Here is a 19,996-nt window from a genome sequence, read left to right as displayed (position 1 = left end):
AGTGTGAATAGTATAGCTTGGGCATGATATTTTTATACTTTTGGAACAAGTGACATCAATGACTAATACAATTATATCTATTAAAAGCACAATGTGACAACCTCACAGAAAAGGTGAATTAATATGCTCTTATAACATCAATTCATAAATTAATTTTTTAACACTTTACAATAACATTAGTTGACATAAAAAACAAATACTTTTAAAGCATTTATTATTCTTAGTTTAACATTACTAATAAATAAATGAAAATGTCAAAAGTTAAATCTTAATATTATTAAATCATTTAATGGTCCTCAGCTAACATAATCTATGAATGAACAGTTGAATTTTTATTATCTAACGCTAACAAAGATGAAGAAAATACCATAATAAATGTACTGTCTATTGTTAGTTAATATTATTTAATGAATACACGTTAGCTAATGGGACATTAAGGTAAAAAGTGTATCCATTTTATTATGTTTAAAGACTTCTGAACTATTTACATCTTAAATCCAAAACAACAGAACCTCTTGACATATAATACGCGCAGTTATGAATTATGGTGAATCACAATCCATTGAAAACACTTTCTTCTATTATATCAATATTAGTTCAATTTCAGGGGGAATCCTTTTTTTGTCCACTGTAAAATCCCTAATTGCTCATTAGAGTGTCTGTTGCCTTTAGGCCCGCCTCTGATTGGACGAGCTGCTGCTGTCGGCGTCCTCTGATTGGCCACCACGACCTCTCCGTCGCGCACACCGTTTCCGGTGTCCGTGTGCGCGCAGGCTCAGTTCGCTCGTCTCCGCTCTTTTATTTACTCTCTCTCATCTAAGATGGCTGTTCTGAGCTCCTGAGTCCCCCGAGCGTAGCGACCGAGGATGCTTGCGCCTCCAAAATCAACTTTCACCCGGCCATCCCTTCCCATGCGAATCCCATAAGGTGTGGAGGGGTCTCTAGCATCAGTACAGCCTCCGAGCGCCCTTTCCAACCGCCTTGAAGCTCTTTAAATCAAGTTGTTTGGCGAAGTCAAGCCCCGCCACTGAGAGTGAGTGAGTGTCCAAGAGCACTGAACATCCAAATGGCCGAACCGAGAAAAGTGCAGTTTGTCACCCTGCCGGCCCTGGCCGGTGGTCCGGGCGCGGAGGGCAGGAGACGGCGGCTGGAGGAGGACGGGGCCCCCGAGATGAGTTTTGACAGAGAGGGCAGGATGAAGATGATGGGGACCGGGGTGACGACAGCGGGTGACCGCGAGGCTTTGATCGGGAAGAGAGACAGCGAGGAGCCCAAAGGAAAGACAGTACGCCTAAACCTGTGTCTGTCCGAGCCAAACGAGCAGTGTTCGGCCGAGTTCAACTACAGCGAGCTCATCCAGTCTCAACAGGTACGATAAGTATTCGTAGCACTTTAGGAAAGAGTATGCAGACTAACCTTTACTTGTTATTATAAAGACACCGCTTGTTTTGTTTTTGTTTTTTGCTGAGTTTGCTTATGCGTTAGCCTGTTAGCTGAGGAGTTCAAAAATAAAGTCCTCTTCAGGGGATAGCAGTCTAAATGGCAAGTGTGACATGCTATGAACGAGTGTGAAGTGCGTTTAATTTATAAAGTGTCTTTATCCTTTTTGCTTATAAACTTTGGAGCACTTTGTTGAGTATGTGACCTTTGTGGCCCCCAGCCCCCTCTAAGCCCAAATGGAGATAAAGGAGAGCTGAATTGCTGCTAACTTAATTCATTGGCTGTCCATGTTACTTTGTAAACCTGCTCTTTGACATATGTCAAGACATGTTTTTTTTTTGATAATTAAAAAAGTTTTGCAATTGCAAAATAAATTGCATATTGCAAAATAAATGAACGTCACGTTTGAGTTTGATCTGTTAAAGACTATATTGGTCTTCTAGAAAAAGATGATTTGTTTTACATGAAGTGGGATACCACCACATTGACCATATAAATGATACTACTACTACACAACATGATAGTGGAGTCAACGGCAACACCATTTCAAATAAAATCTCTTTATTGCACGCAATTATATCACCTGCCACTTTAATAGCTTGAGCTCTTTAAAATCGTGTGGATTGTGATTGGCTGTCTTTCTTTATTGTTCATTGTCCTGAAAGTAATTCCAACTATATAATTCCTCTGTTGTTGTTATATGTGTGGGCTTAATTCTCATAGAATTAGAACCATTATTAAAACTAGTTATTGTTAGGGATGCACTGATAAGAACATTTTGTCTGATACCGATAATTCTATTACATTTACACTTTACATTTATTCATTTAGCTGGCGCTTTTATCCAAAGCGACTTACAATTGCTATATATGTCAGAGGTCGCACGCCTCTGGAGCAATTAGGGGTTAAGTGTCTTGCTCAGGGACACATTGGTGTCTCACACATAGTGATTCGAACCTGGGTCTCTCACACCAAAGGCATGTGTCTTATCCACTGTTCATCACTTAATCATCATTGTACTGAATTGCATTATATTTATATATATATATATTTCTCCTCAAGCATGAACTCTATATCCTCCTATATGAGATGAGCAATAAAATAGTGTCAAATATGATACTCAAGATTAACACATATTTTTTGAGAGCCTGATTACAAAAACAAAAGTCACACCATTAAAAGCCATGTCCCAAGCACATGTTCTCGTTATAATTTTATGTAGCCTGTTGAAGTAATTCTAATCATATTTCAAGCAGTTCAAAACCATCACAGCAAAGTGCATATCTGAAGTGTCTTAGCAGAAGGAAATAATCCATATATATATGTATATATAAATATATATATATATATATATATATATATGAAGAGTTCAGATGCAAAAGCCTCTAAGTGCCATTTGAAATTTTCTTCTAAAATGGTAATTTTTATCAAGCTTGTATATTTAAGTTCAGTAATTTCACTTAAATGGCAATGAAGATTACCTATTAATTGTCATTTAAGTAAAATTACTGAACTTAAATATACAAGCTTGATAAAAATGACCATTCTAGAAGAAAATTTCAAATGGCATTTAGAGGCTTTTGCATCTGAACTCTTCATATATATATACCGATAACAATTAAACATGAACATATATCAGACGATATTGATATGGTGGCCCATATATCGTGCATCCCTGGTTATTTAAAAATAAAAATTCTGTCATTTACTCGCCCACATGTCATTCCAAACACAAAAGAAGATATTTTAAAGAAAGTTAATTATCAAACAGTTTTCATTCCTATTTACTTTGAATGGACAAATAATAAAATGGAAGTCAAAGGGATCCGAAACTGTATGGATTTCCATTTTTGGTGTGTAAATGGAATAATAACATCGCAGTCATCAGTGCAACAAAGAATGATATTGATGCAGAATGGATTGTACACATGTTGATCCACTGATCCGAACAGGAAAATAAATGGCTTAATATTTCTCACACGTTTTCCCTCCACAGGCCAAGAAGAATCCACCAAGTTCTAAGTCTTCCCTGGACCTGAATAATCCCTTTAACGATGATGAGAGAGAACGTCTGGAGGTCGAGGCACTGGCCAAAAAGTTTGAAAGCAAATACGTAAGTGTTGCTCTATGTATTTTAAGTTGCATTTTAAAAATCTGTGGGCACCCAAATGCCAAGTGTCACGTTGCCGCTACCGCTGACGTCCTTACAGGGTAACGCAGGGAAAAAGAGGCGGAAAGATCGGATGCAGGATTTGATTGACATTGGCTTCGGCTATGATGAGAGTGACCCCTTCATAGACAACTCGGAAGCTGTGAGTGGGCACTTGCCATGGCAACAGACAGACTTCACTATGGAGATGATCGATTGGCATTTAACATGCTGTTTACCAACTCTGCCTCATTGCTCTCTGAACTTTGAGGGTGTTTTTCATTCATACTCATGTCAGTGATGGATAGATCTATTTAGATTTATATTATTGATATGTTTGAAACATGTGGTTGTGGAGTCGTTTTTTTTTTTTTGCATGTTCTGACATCATAGCGGCCATCAACTTTGACCTAACCTCAGCCAACAAACAGCATAACACCTCTGTAAATCACTGTGTCTTCTTCCTGTCAGTATGACGAGCTTGTACCAGCCTCCTTGAGCACCAAGCTTGGCGGATTCTACATTAATACGGGTACTTTGCAGTTCAGAGCTGCCTCTGAATCTGAGGGAGAGGATGGGGGGAAAGGCGAAAAGTCCAGGGTGAGTTTCCTTTTGTTTTTGCCAAGTGACCCCATTTACAACTGGTTATAAATATCCTTCTCTACTCTCGGGTGATCCGATCAGAAGTGGTCAGGTGAGACAGATTGTCATTTACAACTGGTTTTACCATGCATTTCCAAATGTATCTCGTTTGACCACTTGTGAGCAGATGATGCTAAACAAAAGCACAAAAAAATTGGCATACTGTTGCTCCAAAATAGTACAATTTAATCTCACGGCAAACATAGATATCAGTGCTTTACATCATTTTCCAGTTTTCCAAATCAGATCAAAAACCCTTGGTCACTTTCGACTACCTTCAAATATGGTTTGAGTGATCAGATCACAAAACAATTTGGACTCCATTTGCACATCTATTTATAATACCTGTCTCGACTGACCACGTATGATGAGATCACCACAGACGGATGTTATAACTGTCTGAAAACAGGGTCACTAAATGTTACAGAAACATTTAAAATTCTGTCATCATTTACTCCACCTCATGTTGTTTCAAACCCATAAGACATTAATTCGTCTTTGAAACACAAATTAAGATTGAGAGATTTTGAAAGTCCACACATGTAAAACTTCATAAAGAGATTGTAAAAGTAGTCCAATTGAAAGAAGCAGTTAATATGAGTCTTTTGAAAAGACATGATTGCTTTAAATGATGCACAGATTTAATATAGGCTTTTATTCACACATTTAATCGCTGAGCAAAGCATATACAGAGAGCACATGACAAACACAGAAGCTCAACTGGGCTTGCTTGATGCAATTTCTCATGACAGAACGTACAATTTTTGGTTGAACTATCACTTGTACACTGTCTACACCAGACGCGAGCTGTGGTAAACGACAAAAGCAAATAGAACCCATTATAATCAGTGTTGCTGTCTACACTGGAAGCGACACAACACCACAAATTCCCTGTGGTAGACTGATGCCCCGTTCTGTCTTTGACGTACTTCTGATACGAATGACAAATGGATTTGCAATGGTCGCTTTGTTTCCGGTTGTTGTAGACCTTGTGTAAGAGTTTGATTTTGACGTGTGTCTTGGAATATGATTGCAGGACTGATGATTGTTTTTTGGTTGTAGATGAGAGATGGAGAGGAACCACTGATAAAAAGAAGGAAGAAGAAAGATGGAACCAGTTTAGAGGAGAAAAAACCCAGGAAGAATAAAGTAGCCAAACAAGGGTGAGGAAAAAGTGCTTTTGTAAATCTGGAATTAAAGCAAAAAGTAGTTTTATAAAACAGCTACTTGTGTAAATATTGTATAGTTAGTTTTTGGTTTTCAAGTAAGCCATTAGTAGAACTAATGAAGTTACTTTTTATGAATGCAGTTTTTATGGCCTTATATTACCTTACAGAGTGTCTAGTCTGGGCCTTCATCGTCCTGAGAAGAGGAAGAGGAAGAAACTGATGAAGGATTCGCTATGTTTGGCTGCAATGCTCCGCCGTTTCACGCGAGAGAAGGAAGAGATGCGGAAACTAGATCCCAGTGCATCTCACTTGGTCCCTGGTCTTACCAGCACTCCCAACTCCAACAACCTATTGCAGAACTCCCATCTCCACAGCAATGCCAACAACAGTGACCTTTCGCTGGCCGACCTGACAGCCGACCCTGCCATGATGTCATTGCTTAATTCAGCCAATGAAAGCGAGCTTCAGGATATCATGCGTGACCTGGACTTTAGTTTTTTGGATGCTGGCCCTCAGATGCCCCCATCAAGCAGGGAGAACGGACAGATTGTGTTGGGTTCATCATCTGGGCACAAGATTGGCGCAGGGGGACTGAATCGAGGGCAGGCCGGTCTCATCTCTTTTCCACCTCTCCCTGATGGACTTCCAGCCCCCTTGATCAAGCGCATAGAGGACCTACGAGCTGTGAGTCCTGTTCTGGTTATTTTTCTCTGGCGCTCGTTTTAGTTAAATTTAGCATGTGAAAAAGTCGAAAACATATTGAGGCACAAAAATCCATCCTCAGGCCATAAAAAAATCCATATACTGATACCATGCTGTAAAAATGCTAATGGTTTATTTTTAACAGGATCCCTGATGATTCAGTCTGATCTTGTCAGTTTTAGCAGAACATTTCAGCACCGCCTGTTTTGTGAATCTCTCCCAATGTAATGCAGGTTTTGCAGAGAGACTGCTTTTGAAGGATAGGTCAGTTAAAACTATATTGGAAACCTAACTGCAAACCTACAGCCCAAGTGTGAGCAAAACAATGTAGGCGTGTGTACATAGAAGTCTTCGAAATTATATGATTTTGCTATCATTATATAAGAAAACCTGAATGGGAAAAAATGGGAATAAAATGTATGAAATTAACGCTTTAATAGCGTTGGTTTATAATCCATCCCAGCCTGTTTTGTGAGAGTCGATAAATGTATCAGAAAGGCAACTGAAGATTTATTTTTGGTCATGGCTGCCAGTTATATAAACTGCATTATAGAGAGCAAATAATACGCCCACAAATCCACTTTTAAAATCACTTCAGAGACCATTTTTTTAATGCTATTGTCTTGCACAACCTGATGTTTTTTAAATGTATTTTTGTTTGTTTTTATTACTCAGGCATCGAGGCAATTTGATCAAGAAGGCAGAAAGAAATTCTTCACACTGGATATGAATAATATCTTGCTTGAGTAAGTAAAATCTCAGCATTCTCGTTCAGCTCTTCTCCACAAAAGTCCGTTGTTTCTTGTTGTTGATAATTAATTTTTTCTCATTCAGTATTGAGCTGCAGGTTCAGGAGCAACCGGCAAACGTGCGTTCAGATGTGTATTCTCACCTGGAGGCCTTTGTGCCCTGTAACAAGGAGGCGCTACTCAAACGACTCAAGAAACTCAGCCTCAACATACAGGTAAAGGACTATACTATACCAAAACTGAGCTTGAACACACTAAAAGGAGTACAGGTGGCTGTCAATTAGCACGTGTGTTCTGCGCCTGCATGTACGGAAATAACTGTGTACGCCGACGGATGCTGATCCAACATGCCGAACCCCCCAAACGGAGTCAGATTATTGCCGATGGTGTGGAACACACCACAAAAATAGTCGGCTTGGGGTGTCAGGGCCTTAAAGGGAAAGCACACTGTAACTGCTCTAACCGAATTGGTTCCAAAACTTAGCTCAAGGTCTGAGCGCACTACGAGATCTTTTACAAATGGACTTTTGCCTTTACCGGCTTTTAGAAACTGTTATGGACAGAGATCTTTTTCTTATGTGCTTACACAAACCTGGAATGAGATCCCACAGCACATCAGAAATAGCACATCAAGAAGACTATTTAAGATAACATTTGCTCGCCGTTTGATGGACCAGTATATCTGTGACCATTGAGACGGCTTTACAGCCCCTCATGCTGCCTAATTCTTGGTTTGTGTGTCTGTTGTTGTCTCTAGCTGTCTAATGTGTGAGCTTTGCTGTGCATGTGGTTTTTGTGTTCTGCAGAGCAGGAACCTGCTGAAAATTAGTTTTATACTGAGCCAGGCCCGATTGTCCTAAATCTTTTCCTGTTTATTTTTTTATTTTTTATTTTTTTTAAAGGGGTAGTTCACCAAAATTAAATTTGCTGTTAATTTACTCGCCGTCAGGCAATCCAAGATATATTTGTCTTCTCTTTTTCTTCAGTCGAACAGTAAAGAAGTACGATAGGATTTATGATTCGAAACGACCGGTGTGTGTAAGAATCTAAACATTATTTTCAGCATCATTACCTGTAATCCAAAGCCTTGGTAAGCGGGAGCGCGTGCTTCCTGACGCATAATGACGTGTGTGATGCTCAAACTTTGGAAATCTGTGAAAAGTCAATCTTCCCGACTGAAATTGCACAGGTGAACGTAATTGTAATTTTTATATAGGTTGCAACATCCAGGATAAGCATAAGGAAGTACTTGTTGATGGATAAAATACGGGATTCCTCCCTCCCTCCCTCCAGCGTCAGCTCACGTGCGAGTTTGCTCCCGAAACTGCTAATTGAACTGCTTTAAAATGTGTAGCTTGTAGCAGGGTGACTGTAAGACTATAGTTTCAGAGTAACTTCCCCAACACTGGATACAACTCTTGTGTCTTTTTTAGGATGACCGTCTGCGCACACCCTTGTTAAAGCTCAAACTGGCTGTGTGCAGCGTGATGCCAGAACAGATCGCCAGATATAACATGGATTGCATGGCAAAAGCTGCAGCTAAGTAAGTCTTAAACTTTCCCAAATTCCTGCCTCTTTCTGCTTTCATGATTTATTGTGTTGATTTGTGGAAGAAACTGGGAAGAAGGGCAAATGGATGGTGTAGATGTGTAAAGATGTATTAGAGAATTAAATTCACTCTGTGTTTATTACAGGCAGCAAATAGAAGATGGAGAGAAGAATGGATCTGAGGATGACGATGAAGAGAAACCAGGAAAGAGGGTGATGGGACCAAGGAAGAAGTTCATATGGGATGACAAACTCAGGTTTGGACTTTTTACAAAATAAAATCATTAAAGGAGAACCTTTGGTCTAATTTAACATCGGGACCTAGTCAGTCGTTCTTTATAACTGTCTTTATAAAGTATCTTCTTATTAAACGGTCTGTACACTTACAAAGTTCTCAATGCTTCGTTTTGCATTTATGGACCCTCATTTTGTTGCTATGTTAGTGTGCGGCTATTTTAAGCCTTGTTAGTAGTATAAACTAGCGATTTCTTTTTACTTAGCAAATGCCCCATATACTAGCATTATACGCTAAACAGTTTTTAGAGATAAAACTCTTTACATTCGATTATCATGAAAACAAATCTCAGAGAACGGTTGACTAGGTACTGATGTTTTATTAGACCAAAGGTTCATTTTGCACCGGAGTTCTCCTTTAACAACGAAGCAGAGCAGACATCAGTTTTTGTTTAAACGCCACTAATAGGCTGACAGTGGCAGAAATTCAGTTACCCCATAAACTTCCATGCCTCTTTGGTTTTGCCAGGACTCTGTTGTGTAACCTGGTGCGTGTGAAGCTGAGCTGTTATGAGCTAGAGCAGTGCTCTCTGTCTGTGGAAGACTATCTGAAAGCCTTCATGGAGAATGAAGTCAAGCCTCTCTGGCCCAAAGGCTGGATGCAGACCAGGTGTGTGTGTGTGTGTTTGTGTGCTGGCGTTACCTTCTGATGGAAAAATATCCTGTAATTAAAATTTTCGGTCTTTTTCAGGATGCTTTTTAAGGAGAGTCGTGCGGTACATGGTCATCTCACTGGCCTGTGAGTAGATCAACCTTTTCATATATCTTTACACTAATTACAATCCAAATAGAACCTACATTTGGATTAAAGTGGCAAAAGCTTATTTAATAACCCATCTTACACTACTCCCATCTACTCTTATTCTAAAAATAATATTTTCCACAGGACTTGTATAAAGGGCATCTTCCTAGTGTATAAATATTATTAGGCTAAAGATTAGCAATTAAGTGTGCCGGTTGTAATACTAGTAATTTATGAACTTCGCTTCCAAATACAGGAAATGTTTCTTTTACCTGGTTGGTTTATAAAAATCTAAATAATGTGCAGCAAAATAAGACCCAACATGATGGGATTGTGCATTAGTATATAGTTTCTACCCATTTTTTGTTTTTCTCAATTGGCTTTATGCACAGCTGCACTGCTTCCTGAACTTCAGCCAGCTCCTTGGCACACCAGAATTAATCAAGTTTGTCCAATAATGGCAGACAGGAAACAAGGAGCTGGCTGAAGTTCAAGAAGTAGTGCAGCTGTGCATAAAGCCAATTTACCCTTTGAAAAGACTTTTTTTAGATTTCTAATGATTTGTTTAGATGTTATATTTCTAGCACCCCATGTTGTAGATGTTCTTCTATTTTCGGTTCAGACATCCTGAAATATAAAAAGGGTGTGTGAGTGGTCTCTCATGTCTCCTTGCCTAGAGGATAACATATTTAACCTCATCTTAGTCCATAGAGACATCCCTTGAACTTAATTTGGTGCTTTTCTATGGAAATGTTGGTTTGAGGGCAAATGTGCTTAATTGTTTTAAAATTAGTGTCACAATACAAAAATTATCCTTAAGGTCCTAAAATAGGCTTAATGGGATTTCATGGAGAATCTTTTAAGCAGCAAAACGAACGTTCGGCATAAAAGATCCGTCCAATTTTACATGCTAGTTGTGTGTCCAGACCTAAAACAGCAGACAGGCTAAATGAAAATGCAAATTGACTCTCTAACAGTAGGTGGCGCTTATGGGAGAAACACCCCCCCCCCCCACCCCCCCCACCCCCCCCGAACAGCCGTTCAGGCTTTCTCTATCAAGGAACCGAAAGAGAACTTCTGCTTCTCTGTCACTTAGCAAAAAAGTCTGTTCCTGAGCTCACTTAGTAGAATACACACACACATGCTTGTATATATTTAAGAAATATTTTCATGTATATACTATATATAGATTTATATATAATTTATATTATATATAAATATACATATTTTATATATAAATAATATTTTTTTCATAAATATATATATATATATATATATATATATATATTATACACAGTGTACACACATATATTATGTAAACACAAACTTTTATTTTGGATGCAATTAATCGCGATTAATCGTTTGACAGCCCTATTTTTAGATATTTATATTTCCCCCCTCCATTTTTTGCACACATCTGTTTCTTCCCTCCCACACCCGCACTCAGCAATTCAAAAGTTGTCCCGTGCCACAAAGTTGCGTCAGGACTAGCGAGGATGCAGACCTCTATCACCAGTCGTAGTTTTATTTAACGTTGGCAGCTCTGGACATGTGACCAAAAGCGCAACCCTGGGCTATCCAGTTTTATTTGCAGTGCGATGGAATAGAGATAAAACCACCAGTCCGTACAAAAATCAGTCACATCATGCAAAAGCAATGCAAATGAACTGACGCATTAACATTCAAATTGCAGTGTTTATCACACAGAATATTTGTCCTGAAGTAGACTAATCCAATCCTAAACTAATCCAATAATGTTGAGTAGTTTTAATGCCTCATTGTGATTGGTGAATTGTTCTTTTCAACAGTGGCAAGAAAAGAATTGTTCCAACCCCAAAAGCTGCCAAAATGACGGTATTCAAATTGCAAACTACACCATTATGTCCATATACTCGAATTCAACAGCTTTATATGTCCCGTGACTATGATGAGATTTGTAAGACATGTTTTTTTTGTCGTTCTACCCATGATCCGCTCCAGGACGTGGGCTGGACACAGAGGCCTGCTCCAGGTGTTGGATCCACATCTGCCTCGCCTGCCTTACCTGCCCCAGGGAGCAGACCGCCCTCCTCTCCCTCTGAACCCATCTGCCTCTCGGATTCACTGGACGAGGATCTGGCGGTGAACTCTCTGGACTCCATTTCCAAGGCTCTCGCTCTCCTCAGTAATGCTGCCAAGGGCCTAACGCCAAACAACGGCGTTCCCGCCGCCTCTTCTCCCGGCGCCCTCGGATCCTCAACTGGAGTCAGCCACTACTCTTCTCCTCTGTCGCATTCCACCCTTTCAGGAAAAATGGAGCCTTCTGGTATCTCCCTGGTGAATATGAGCAGTCTATCTACCTCTCCTTCCCTCTCCTCTCCTCTCACTTCATCTCCTTCGAGCTCCATGCGAGGCGAGACCTTTGGGATGCTAAAGAACGGCGGGCCCGCGCAGAGACACTCGGGAACACCAACACACAGAGCTGGCGTTTCAGGAATGAACACGGCACAGTCTGCAAAACCCCGTCCGCCCCCTACCGCCTCGCCCCTCTTACCTCCTCAGCAGAGGTCGTTTGGGACGATGGGAGTGAAGCTAGTTCAGACCCCGTCTCCCGTTGGACAAGCGAAAAACTGTGCTAACAAATCCGGTGGCGGGACTGTGGTTTCCCTGCAGTCTCGTATGAACGCTCATCCCGCACAGATGAGCCCTCAGCAGTCCCCTTCTCCGACTCCTTCCTCTCCTTCCATCCTGCTGTCACAGACCAAGACAACCTCTATCCCACACAACCAGTCAAACTTCATCACGCCCATGCAGGCCACGCTCACAAAGTCTTCCCACAGTAGCAGCTCTCCCATCATCAAACTCACACCGCGACCCCCTGCTCCTACTCCTCCTCCTTCGTCCTCACCCTCTCCTTCATCAACTCCTTCTCTTGCCCACCCCAGACCTCAAATTATCCCCAGCTCACACCAGTACAGCCCCAAGAGCCCGGCCTTCAGGCCGCCGTTTACCGCACAGGGAACTGGGATCGGATCCGGAGTCAAATCGGGATCGGGACAAGCCAGTTACAGCTTTGTAAGTGGACACAAAACCTCCAGTCCATCTGGCGGTGGAACAAACAACACCATCACCACCGCCATGGCCACTCCCATGTCTGCAGGGTGCCAGAACAGTAGCCCCTCCCCTTCAGCAGTACCAGCCAATCACAGCCAGCGGCAGAGGCCAGTGGGAGGGACCAGTCAGAGTGCCAAGTCTTCTACGAGTCGGGCAGCTGCCATGACCCTGTCCTCTTCTCCTGTCTCCTCTCATCTGTCACAGGTGAGTCCAGCAGCCTCGGTCACTACAAACCTGCGCATACTAAATGTCGAGTCATGCTAAACCTGTTTCTGCAGTTGCTAGCTCTCTACATTATGCATTTGGCTGCTGTTTTTATGCAAAGCAATTTCAGTAGTTGGTCGCTTAGTAGATCAGTATTATGTTCCCTGATAATCAAATCCATTACTTGGTAGTACCATGCTATATTCCTTTTTTTATTATTGAATCTTTTATTTTAAACTGCTAGCTATTAAAGTGTAAAAAAATATCAATGCTTCAGTCCCATAGATATGGGGATCTCAGAGTAGCTCCATGTTCAAAGTTCAATGAATTTTACTCACTTTCAGTGATCGAAAACCAAGTGTGGTTCACTGTTCACACAGCTCATACTTATTGCATTTAAAGAGGAATGTCTGAAGGATAAATAATGTTTAAACTAGAAATCAAAATAATTGCTTTAAAACATAAATCCCTGAGTACCAGAAATCCACTGAAAATGTACACTGACTTGCTTTCAAAAGTGTATTTGAATCAGTTTCTGGGATATTTGGAAGATATTTTGTTTATTTTTTATATATGTCATATAGTTCAAATATACAGTATCATAACGGCATTACCACATTAACATCCCTATATCTGTCAGATTAAAAATGAAGATTCCAAAAGAAAAGGTTCATAAGAACAAGAATCTAATATGACATTAAGATATCTTTAACACTTCTTAAACTAAAGACATGTAAACTTCAGAAATTTTTTTGGCACTCAGAAGGCGTGTTGTATACAGTTGTTTTGCCAGGTATGTTCTGTGCAATTGAGCTTATATATATATAATGATACAGTTCTAGTTTTAACATTATTTGTCCTTTAGATATTCTTCTTTGAAAAGAAAAAAGTATCAGCTGTATACTTTTTTTGACCACTGAAAATGTGTATAATTTACTAATGGAGCCGTATTAACGCTGCGTTCATGTGCTATGGTAATTATGGTAAATACCAAAAGCCGACGTGGAAAATGCACATGAACACCCCCTCATGTGGTATTTTCTACTGGGCAACTCGTAGAACATTTTGATGGACGAGTTGCCGAGATGAGATAACCTTTGACCATTTCAAAATGGCGGAGAGCACCGCGAGAGACGTGAATGGTAAAAATATATACTATACATGATCTAGAATATATATTAGCATATTATTTACCTGTTGAGTTTTGATAAATCATTTTATTGACTTAAGCAATCTAAAATAGTTTTAGCTAAATAACAGGTCTGAATCTCCATCTTTTTACCACATTACGACAACGCAACACACTGGTAAATACCAGTTCACAAGTGGAAAATATCCTATTTTCCATAGCACGTGAACGCAGCATAACATGTTCATATCTCTGGGATAGATCCATTGAGAGCCTTTAAAATGAAGTTGCCAAACAAAATGTTTGTTGTTAACCAAAATATAAAAGGATATTAAGATATCTTTAATGATTCTTGAGTTACAGGCATTCAGAATTGAGGCAAAAAACAAGTGAAAGAGAAGTGCTTTTTTTTATTTTCACTGTTAGCATATATAAAGAAACAAAGATTGCTAAAGTTACCATATTTAACTAATAGACCAAGCAATCCCTGTGTGGAAATAACATAATGCAGCTATCTTTCTAAAGTCATTTTTACAACCCTGTAAATTGTGAAAATTGTCATTTTGAGCCCCTCAAGAAAGTAGTGGAATACTATGTAAATATACAATCATGACATATATTATTTATATTATCTACAGAAAAAAATATTTTTAAAAATCAAAAATTTGAGCCGGGCACCTCTGGTTGAGTCGACAGGGAATGACCTTATTATGAGTGACCTGCGACGACCTCTCACCATATTCATTACACCATAATATTTTTAAATAATTTAAAAACTTTCCAAACACACGGTCTCATAATAGAAACGAGCAAACATTTGTTTGAGAAAATGGACTGATGTCAATAGTTGCGAAGTTAGAATTTGTTAGTAACGTTTCTAAAGCTGGGCTTAACCGAAGATCATTTGTTTGTGAAAATGGTTTGCAAATATACTTTCAATTTTGCTATTCAGATATCTTAACTGTTTTCCCAGCATTATTTTCTAACCCTTAATCAAGGCCTCTTTCCCCCAGATGTCTTCATCTTCAGGAAGTAACCTCTTGGGCTCGGTGCCCCCCTCCCTCCCCCTGGGTTTTGGGATGCTTGGGGGTCTAGTGCCTGTTTCTTTACCCTTCCAGTTCCCATCGCTCCTCAACTTCAACCCCACAGGCCCTGGAGGTTCTGGATGCAGCAACATGGGGTCTTCACCCACTTCCAACTCAGGATACACCCTGGCCCAGAGTGAGTGTGTGTGTGTGTGTGTGCTCATATGTCCCGTGGATCTTGTGTATCCTGTGTAATGTGGCTAAATTTTTTTCTGTCTCCCTAATCTGTTTCTTCAATTGTCCTTCTTTTCTTCCTCTTTCTCCACATCACATCCTGTTTTGGTGCTGCATTTCTGCCATCTCATTTGCTCCTGGATTGCTGTGCACTGTGTCCCTGTTTCTTTCCACCTGTCCCGCTGTCCCCCAGATCTGTTTAAGAGTCTGCAGCCAGGGTCTCAGGTTGCTCTACCTCCTCACTTACAGCTTGCTTTCTCAGGTAAATGCTGCAAAAACCCCTCTGGCTCACTGTCGCCCTCTCTTGGATTTATTGATGTTGACCCTCCCATTACTCCCCTTTGCCTATTTCAATCCCCTTTTGCTTCATTATTATTAAACCCTCTTTATGGGCCACAACCCAAAAATGAAAATTAGCCCATGATTTACTCACCCTCAAGGCATTCTGGGTGTATATGACATTCTTCTGGCAGTCCCGGCTCTTCCAAGCTTTATAGTGGCAGTGAATGGCCTTTTAGAAGTCCATCTATCCATCATAAAAGAACTCCAGGGGTTAATAAAGGTATTCTGAAGTGAAGCGACGTGTTTGTGTACGAAAAATATCCATATTTAAAACTTTCTCGACTGAAATAACTAGCTTTGACGCCTCTCGTGGTTCAAACAAACAGCGCTGGGACACAAACTCAAGCTCCTCCCACATTTCTCTTTAAAAATTGTGTTTGTTTTAGATTTCTAATTTGTGAATGGTGTTTTGTTTGCTCTTTCCTCAACGTCATTACGTTGTGCGTCAAGTTCAAGTGTTACTCTTTCGCCGTAAATCGGCGCGTACTGCCGTCTTATTTTAGTCGATAAAGTTTTAAATATGGATATTTTTCTTACACAAGTGCATCGCTTCACTTTAGAAGGCCCACGGAAATGCGTTGAGCACTTTTATCATGGATTCTTTTTCAAAACCGAAAAAGGAAAAGACTTGGTAAAGAAAGGACATTTTTTTAAATATAACTCTGATTGTGTTTGTCTGACAGACGAATGTCATATACACCTAGGATGACTTGAGGGTGAATATATAATAATTGTAATTTTTGGGTGAACTATCCCTTTAACTCCTTCCCTGCCTGTGTTTCAAAAAATAAATAAATAAATTGCCAGCCACCACCAGCGTTTTTGATCATTTTCACAAATTCATCATGACCCATAGAATATTTTTTTTGTATGAATATCTGAACAAAACAGAGCCTCTGCTTAAAAAAAACGATTTTTTTTCTAGCTCATGCATTCGTTTTTTTATCAACACTTGTATATGGGTAAATGGGTAAGTTTCATTTAAAAAAGTAACATTTTTAGCAAAAAGCTGAGAAAATCAAATTTTTGTCCAAGATTTTACGTCTTTGATCCGCTTCAGAATGACGATCAAAACACAGATGGAGTAGATCGTCTATCAACCCCCATAATGGTTTACAGTCCTATAGCTCGTCCTGTCAACATCTCATTCGGTAACATGTTTAATGTCGATGATCATGTTATTTATGCATATGATATTGCTTGGTTCTGCTTCTTCTTTGCCTGTGTTTTGACCTGGAGATTCAGAAGATGTGTAATAGCGCCCCCTACCATATAACAGTAGAAACACGGAAAGCCGGAAATTTCCTTCAATGGCGGGGAAAGAGTTAACAACATTAATTGTTTGTTTACACCTGGTCATTTCATGTGTTTTTGTTGATCAAATATGTTAAAACTGTTCCATTTACACTTGTCCACATAAATGTGTCTGCCAAACAAATATAAATCCGGTCTTCAATTACACTAAATGCAGGATTCATTTAACAGAATTCAAGTCAATGAAAGCAACAGATACATGAGCTGCATTTTATTTATCATCAGCTAATTTCTAAATTTAACACCGGATCATGTGACTATCTGCTTAGTGTTTTTTTTTTTATGCATCACACTCAACAATCAAATCTCAACAATTTTCTTTGATTTGATGTTACTAGTTTTTTAATTCCAAAGCTGTAAGTAACACGCAATAAATAATTTTCTGTCAGAGACTTTTTGGTATCAAATCAAATGTATTCTTGCCTTTATTATACCATCTTAATTCACAAGCTAAATGTTGCTCAGGTTGGCAGCTCTCTAGGTTTTTGAACTCATCATTTGTTCTAAAATATTAAAGGGATAGTTCACTTTGAAATTGATTTTTGGTATGTTTTAGCTTACCTCAAGGGCATCCAAGATGTAAGTGTCTTTGTTTCCGCAAGACAAACCGGTCTTGTCTGTCATAAAATGGAGGTCTATGGTCACCACCTCAAAGAGCATGAACAGAGAAGTCCAAATTAAGCATGATTTAATGACTCGTAAATGTAAGTACACATTGATGGCCTAAGAAACGAAACACGGTTTGTGTGAGAAAACGAACAGTATATCATTTTTATCCTCTTGTAACCACAGCCACAATATAAATACTGTTCGTTTTCTCACACAAACCGCTCGTTTCGTGTCTTAGGCCATCAATGTGTACTAACATTTATGAGTCATTAAATCATGTTTAATTTGGACTTCTCTGTGCATGCTCTTTGAGGTGGTGACCATAGACTTCCATTATATGACTGACAGACAAGAATGGTTTGACCTAATAATATCACAATTGAAACTACTGCGGAAACAAAGACGCCTACATCTTGGATGCCCTTAAGGTAAGCTAAAACATACCAAAAATTTAAAATTTAAATGCAGATATTGTTTTTGGACTGAACCGAAATCTCACTGCACGATGACCGATGAGCTTGTCTTGATTTTCCTCAGATGCAAACCAAAGTCAGGGGGGAGACACGAAGAGGAAGTCCCACTGACCACCAGAACCAGAATGTACAAGTGGACACCGTTGGTGAGGGATGTGTTCAGCTGCTCGTGGACCCACACCTACTGCGCTTTCATTCAGATTAACCACCCTTCTGCTTTTAATTGACCAGTGTTCTGGATGATTGGAGTGAGCCGGGCGCATTTGAATTTTTTTCTTTTTTCTTCGTTCGTCGATATGTTTACACAAGACCTTAATCACTGTGGACATAGAGCTAGAAGAAGCGAGAGGAGTACGAGTCAAAGCAACATAAATTTCTATTTAAGTTAACGTCGCTGGAAACGTGCATTCCCGTGTTTATTTTCTTAGTCGATTTTTGTTAAGCTCCTAATGGGATGTGATAGTCCAACCGTTTCCTCCTACAGACTGTTAGAATAGTAGCTGTTAATAATACATATGGGTAAATTATTTATAATTTTTTGACAGGGACATATTATGATGATGTTTAAGTGTATTAGAATAAAATGGGTATGTATATAAAATATACATAGATATTATGTGATATATTTTCTTTCAAGGTCAGTATGTATGATCTGTGCGTGCAGATGTCTTGCTGTCTTTGGTGCTGCGTATCTCACTGGACCTTGTGAAAGAAGAAAACATTATTTTATGGATGAATGAATCATGTGTGAAAGCTTTTCATAGAGAAAAATGATGAGATTATAGCCTACTTGAACTTCCAGTTTAGTCTTGCTCAATATCAGTACAAGAACTCCCAAGACTTTCAATAAAACGCCTTAGTTTGTAAGTTTGAACAACTATGCAGGACTGTAAATGCTTCGATGCAAAGTAAGCTATTGCTTAGAGCTACTCTTTTAACCATTAGTTGTGTGTGTGTGTGTGTTTTTCTGAGTGGAGATTCTTCTGTGTGTTTGGTGTCTTATTACATCCGTCTAGTCACTCACTGGACAATTAGTTCTTCCTCTCATCCCGCGTCGTCACTGAATCTCCTTCAACGCGTCTGGCACGGCTCACCTGCATCTTATGACTGTGTTACAATGAGAAATGGCACCAAAGATGACAGCATTCGCTCAGAGCTGACAAGCAACAGGTCAGGTGTCTGTCTGTGCTCGGTGTAACTCTTTGTCGGCCAGCCTAAATGTGTGGTCTCTGGTTGTCTCTGTGGATATCGTGATGGACAGACTTTTAAAATGGAATTTTATATATTGCTTTATTTGATTTTCTAAATATGCTGAATGAAGTGGGCATGATTTCAACTGATGCTCACCTTGAAAATTCTTATTTGGGTAGATTATTTTTGTCTTGATTCTGGAATTAAAATGCTGTCGTTTTTGTTTTGAAGTACAAGCTCGAAAAACTCATTCAATAAAAAATATTGGCGGAGGTGGTGATAGTAATGTTACTGGCATAACTGCATTAGTTCACAAGGCTTTACCATTCATGGTCAATCAATATACACATTTTGAGTTAAGCAGCCTTGACTGCGAGTAAATGGCATGTGTAATAAATATACGTGTTGTATAAGTAAACAGGGTCAGCTACAGAATTTAAAACTATAGGAAAATAACATTAAAAGGTAAACCTACGCATTAGTTTCTACACATACCATATGCACGTTATATATTGATGTGTCCACGTGTGTATAAAGTATTTTTAAACCCCATACTGATTATTTAATGGAGTAGTTCACTTTTAGAAAAACTTTGTTTCAAATGAGTTTCAGTGCAGCTTCAAAGGGCTTTAATATGTGAAAATACAAATTTTGCTTTGGAGATCTCCTAGAGACAACATTTTTATACTCAGGTCTAAGTCCCATGGCCCTCTATCAGAATCCAGAGTTTCAAGAAGATTGGAGAAACTTATTTTTTCACACACACAAACACACAAAAAAAAAACGACAGAAAATTATTTTCTCCAATGTACTTGAAACTCTGGATTCTGATAGAGGGCCATGGGACTTAGACCTGAGTGCCAAAATGGAGACTCTAGATCCTTCCAGAGCTGAGATATTTATAATGGCATAAATGCTATGTGGGATCTCAATATCTCAGCTCTGGA

The 19,996-nt window shown here is 39.4% G+C and overlaps 1 protein-coding gene across 3 annotated transcripts; it reads left to right on the top strand.

Moving 5' to 3' along the window:
• The first annotated feature begins 445 nt into the window (after positions 1-445).
• ubn2a (ubinuclein 2a) lies at positions 446-19,321 on the top strand. 3 transcript variants are annotated; one of them, XM_089133791.1, is made up of 17 exons: positions 446-1,369; positions 3,437-3,553; positions 3,651-3,752; positions 4,061-4,189; positions 5,294-5,394; positions 5,568-6,084; positions 6,778-6,848; positions 6,937-7,066; positions 8,285-8,394; positions 8,546-8,656; positions 9,163-9,303; positions 9,385-9,432; positions 11,244-11,289; positions 11,416-12,732; positions 14,875-15,082; positions 15,314-15,382; positions 17,923-19,321. In XM_089133791.1, the coding sequence occupies exons 1-17, from the start codon at positions 1,067-1,069 to the stop codon at positions 17,967-17,969; spliced, it is 3,567 nt and encodes a 1,188-aa protein (XP_088989917.1). In that variant the 5' UTR covers positions 446-1,066; the 3' UTR covers positions 17,970-19,321. The 3 variants fall into 3 exon arrangements, with proteins under 3 accessions (XP_088989917.1, XP_088989919.1, XP_088989918.1); XM_089133793.1 differs by lacking the exon at positions 3,651-3,752; XM_089133792.1 differs by lacking the exon at positions 15,314-15,382.
• The last annotated feature ends 675 nt before the right edge of the window (positions 19,322-19,996 follow it).

The sequence above is a fragment of the Pimephales promelas genome, chromosome 8, assembly GCF_988280905.1.
Source record: "Pimephales promelas chromosome 8, fPimPro1.hap1.1, whole genome shotgun sequence".
NCBI classification, from domain to species: domain Eukaryota; kingdom Metazoa; phylum Chordata; class Actinopteri; order Cypriniformes; family Leuciscidae; genus Pimephales; species Pimephales promelas.
This window is presented reverse-complemented; position numbering and strand designations above follow the sequence as displayed.